The sequence below is a fragment of the Salpingoeca rosetta genome (assembly GCF_000188695.1).
Source record: "Salpingoeca rosetta unplaced genomic scaffold supercont1.19, whole genome shotgun sequence".
Lineage (NCBI taxonomy): Eukaryota > Choanoflagellata > Craspedida > Salpingoecidae > Salpingoeca > Salpingoeca rosetta.
Genome location: NW_004754915.1, coordinates 903,740 through 906,249, shown reverse-complemented (window position 1 = coordinate 906,249; position 2,510 = coordinate 903,740). Strand labels below are relative to the sequence as shown.

The window sequence follows — 2,510 nt, the reverse complement described above, 5'->3', positions numbered from 1 at the left end:
GTGTGTGTGTGTGTGTGTGTGTGTGTGTGTGTGTGTGTGTGTGTGTGTGTGTGTGTGTGTGTGTGTGTGTGTGTGTGTCGCAACTCTTCAGCACACCGCCTGTCTCCTCTTCATTATTGCGCCTTTCACTCACCTCATCCCAACACCCCTCGCCCCCTCCGTGCGCCAACACCACCAGCATCCGGCACACGATTGTGCTTGATGACCCCTTTGATGACCCGCCTGGTCTGCCCGTCCCGCCGCAGTCTCCGCTCCCGACACGCGAGCAGATTGAGGTGCCGCGCTGTGGGAACTAGCTGAGTTTGGGGTTGAGGCTGGGGTCTGGGTTGGTTCTTTGTTTGGATTTGATTGGTTGACTTGCTGGTTTGGTTTGGTTTGGTTTGGTTTGGTTGGGTTTGGTCAGTTGCTCGCTTCCACGTTTGGTCTTTCTTTCGTTCGTGGCTGCTGTCATGTCCATCCACCTGTCTCATTATCATCATCACCACCACCACCAACGCCAACGCCGTGTCGACTGCAGGCTGGGCTGATTGGGGAGGACGAGGAGATCAACGAGTTTGAAGGGATGGACGAGACGGAGGTGGAGGAAATTATGCGCAAACGCGAGGCTCGTGGCCGTGCACAAGTCCTCGAGATGGTAAGGCTGACGACAGGGGATGGTTGAGGATTGAGAGTTGATGTGTGTGTGTGTGTGTGTAGTTTTGTTTGTACTTGTCATCGACCCCATGAACATGCATCTCACTGCACTTTATTTGCACACGCACACACACACACACACACGCATGTAGGTTGGAGACCTGCCTGATGCGGACATCAAAGCGCCTGAGAATGTTCTGTTTGTGTGCAAACTGAATCCCGTCACCACCGACGACGACCTTCGTCTCATCTTCTCCCGATTCGGGAAAATCCTCAGCGTAAGTCCCCTTGTGATTGCGTGTGCATGTGCCTGTGCATGTCTGTGTCTGTCTGTCTGTCTGTCTGTCTGTCTGTCTGTCTGTGTGTGTGTGTGTATGTGTGTGTGTGTGTCTGTGTGTGTTGATGTGTGTGTGCGCTGCATTCACTTGTGCGAATCCCCTCATGCTCGCCAAGCCTATCTCACTCATCCCATGACACCCACCCCCACTACACACACACACACACACACACACAAACACAATGCCACTGCCGCCGCCGCTACTGGCAGTGCGAGATTATCCGGGACTGGAAGACGCAGGAGTCGCTGCAGTATGCGTTTATTGAGTTTGAGGACAAGGCCGCGTGCGAGGAGGCGTACCTCAAGATGGAGAATGTGCTCATTGATGACCGCCGCATCCACGTCGACTTTAGCCAGTCCGTTGCGAAGCTCAAGGACTACAACCTCCCAAAGGGGTGGAAGATGAAGGGCAGCGCTTCGGCCAAGGTGCGCAGTGGCATGGTCTGGTAAAGCGGGTGTTTTGTGTGCCTGTGCGATTGTGTGTGGGTGTGTGTGTGTGTCTGTCTGTCTGTCTGTGTGTGTGTACGATTGTGTGTGCGATTGTGTGCAGCATGGTTGATTCATCCAAACTTACAGCTTCTTGCTGTACCTTTCTTCATGCTAATCCGTCTCTCAAAACCACGCTCCAGGGCGGCCGTGAGAGCCGCGATCGCCGCCCACAACACCACGAAGCGCAGCAGCACCAGCAGCAACACCAGCAACTTCAGCAGCAGCAGGGGCGTGTTCATCGTGACGATGACGCCGATGATGATCGCCATGAGCGGAGAAGAAGGGATGATCGCGGCGGAAGTGGCCGGCGAAGCAGAAGCAGAAGCAGGGACAGGAGGGAACGAAGCCAAGAGCGAAGCAGCAGACACCGTCGCCATCGCAGCCGTAGTCGTGATCGTGATCGTGATCGTGATCGTGATCGTGGTCGTGATCGTGATCGTGGTCGTGATCGTGATCGTGATCGTGATCGTGGTCGTGATCGGCACCGTCGTCACCATCGCGATGACCGGCATGACCGGCGCAGGCACGAGAGGAGACATTGACCGTGCCAAGGAGGTGGTGAGGAGGGGGGGGGGCAATAGTCGGCGTGTGGAGTGCAGCGTCTTGGGGGGGTGTGTGTGTGTGTGTGTGTGTGTGTGTGTGTGTGTGTGTGTGTGTGTGTCGTGTGTGTGTGTGTGTGTCACACCATCGAGCGCGCGCGCGCGCGCGTGAGAGAGATAGATATATATATATACATATATATATAGAGGCAGACACGGGCGTAGGTTGCGTCAGTGTCTTTTTTTTTTTTTTCTTTTTTTCACTCACAACAATCACAGGCGAACAGGAAGGGACAGTGGTCGGGATAGAAACGTAAAAATATATATTTATATTGATCACGTGTGTGTTCCTGATTACGTCGAGAGGGCAGAGGCACAATGGAGAGTAGTGAATAAAATAATTATTTGTGATGATGTGCGGTATGAGAGCGGGAAGTCATACGAATCCAAAGATGAACACAGTCATTAATACGTAACTTCGCTCACAATGCTCTCGGTAGCAGAGGGGGAGG

The 2,510-nt window shown here is 53.7% G+C and overlaps 2 protein-coding genes across 2 annotated transcripts in view; one reads left to right on the top strand and one right to left on the bottom strand.

Annotated features, from left to right (window-relative positions):
- Positions 1 to 2,001, top strand: part of PTSG_07932 (uncharacterized protein) — a gene marked incomplete at its 3' end in the record, with an annotated part of 3,827 nt that extends 1,826 nt beyond the window's left edge. The window contains exons 7-11 of the mRNA XM_004991678.1: positions 179 to 275; positions 518 to 634; positions 786 to 911; positions 1,181 to 1,411; positions 1,600 to 2,001. Of these exons, the coding sequence (XP_004991735.1) occupies positions 179 to 275; positions 518 to 634; positions 786 to 911; positions 1,181 to 1,411; positions 1,600 to 2,001 (973 nt within the window). The remainder of the gene's footprint in view (positions 1 to 178; positions 276 to 517; positions 635 to 785; positions 912 to 1,180; positions 1,412 to 1,599) is intronic.
- Positions 2,002 to 2,334: 333 nt separating this feature from the next.
- PTSG_07931 (translin associated factor X) overlaps positions 2,335 to 2,510 on the bottom strand; it is a gene marked incomplete at its 3' end in the record, with an annotated part of 2,396 nt that continues 2,220 nt past the window's right edge. Inside the window, exon 8 of the mRNA XM_004991677.1 lies at positions 2,335 to 2,348. Coding sequence (XP_004991734.1) covers positions 2,335 to 2,348 — 14 coding nt within the window. The remainder of the gene's footprint in view (positions 2,349 to 2,510) is intronic.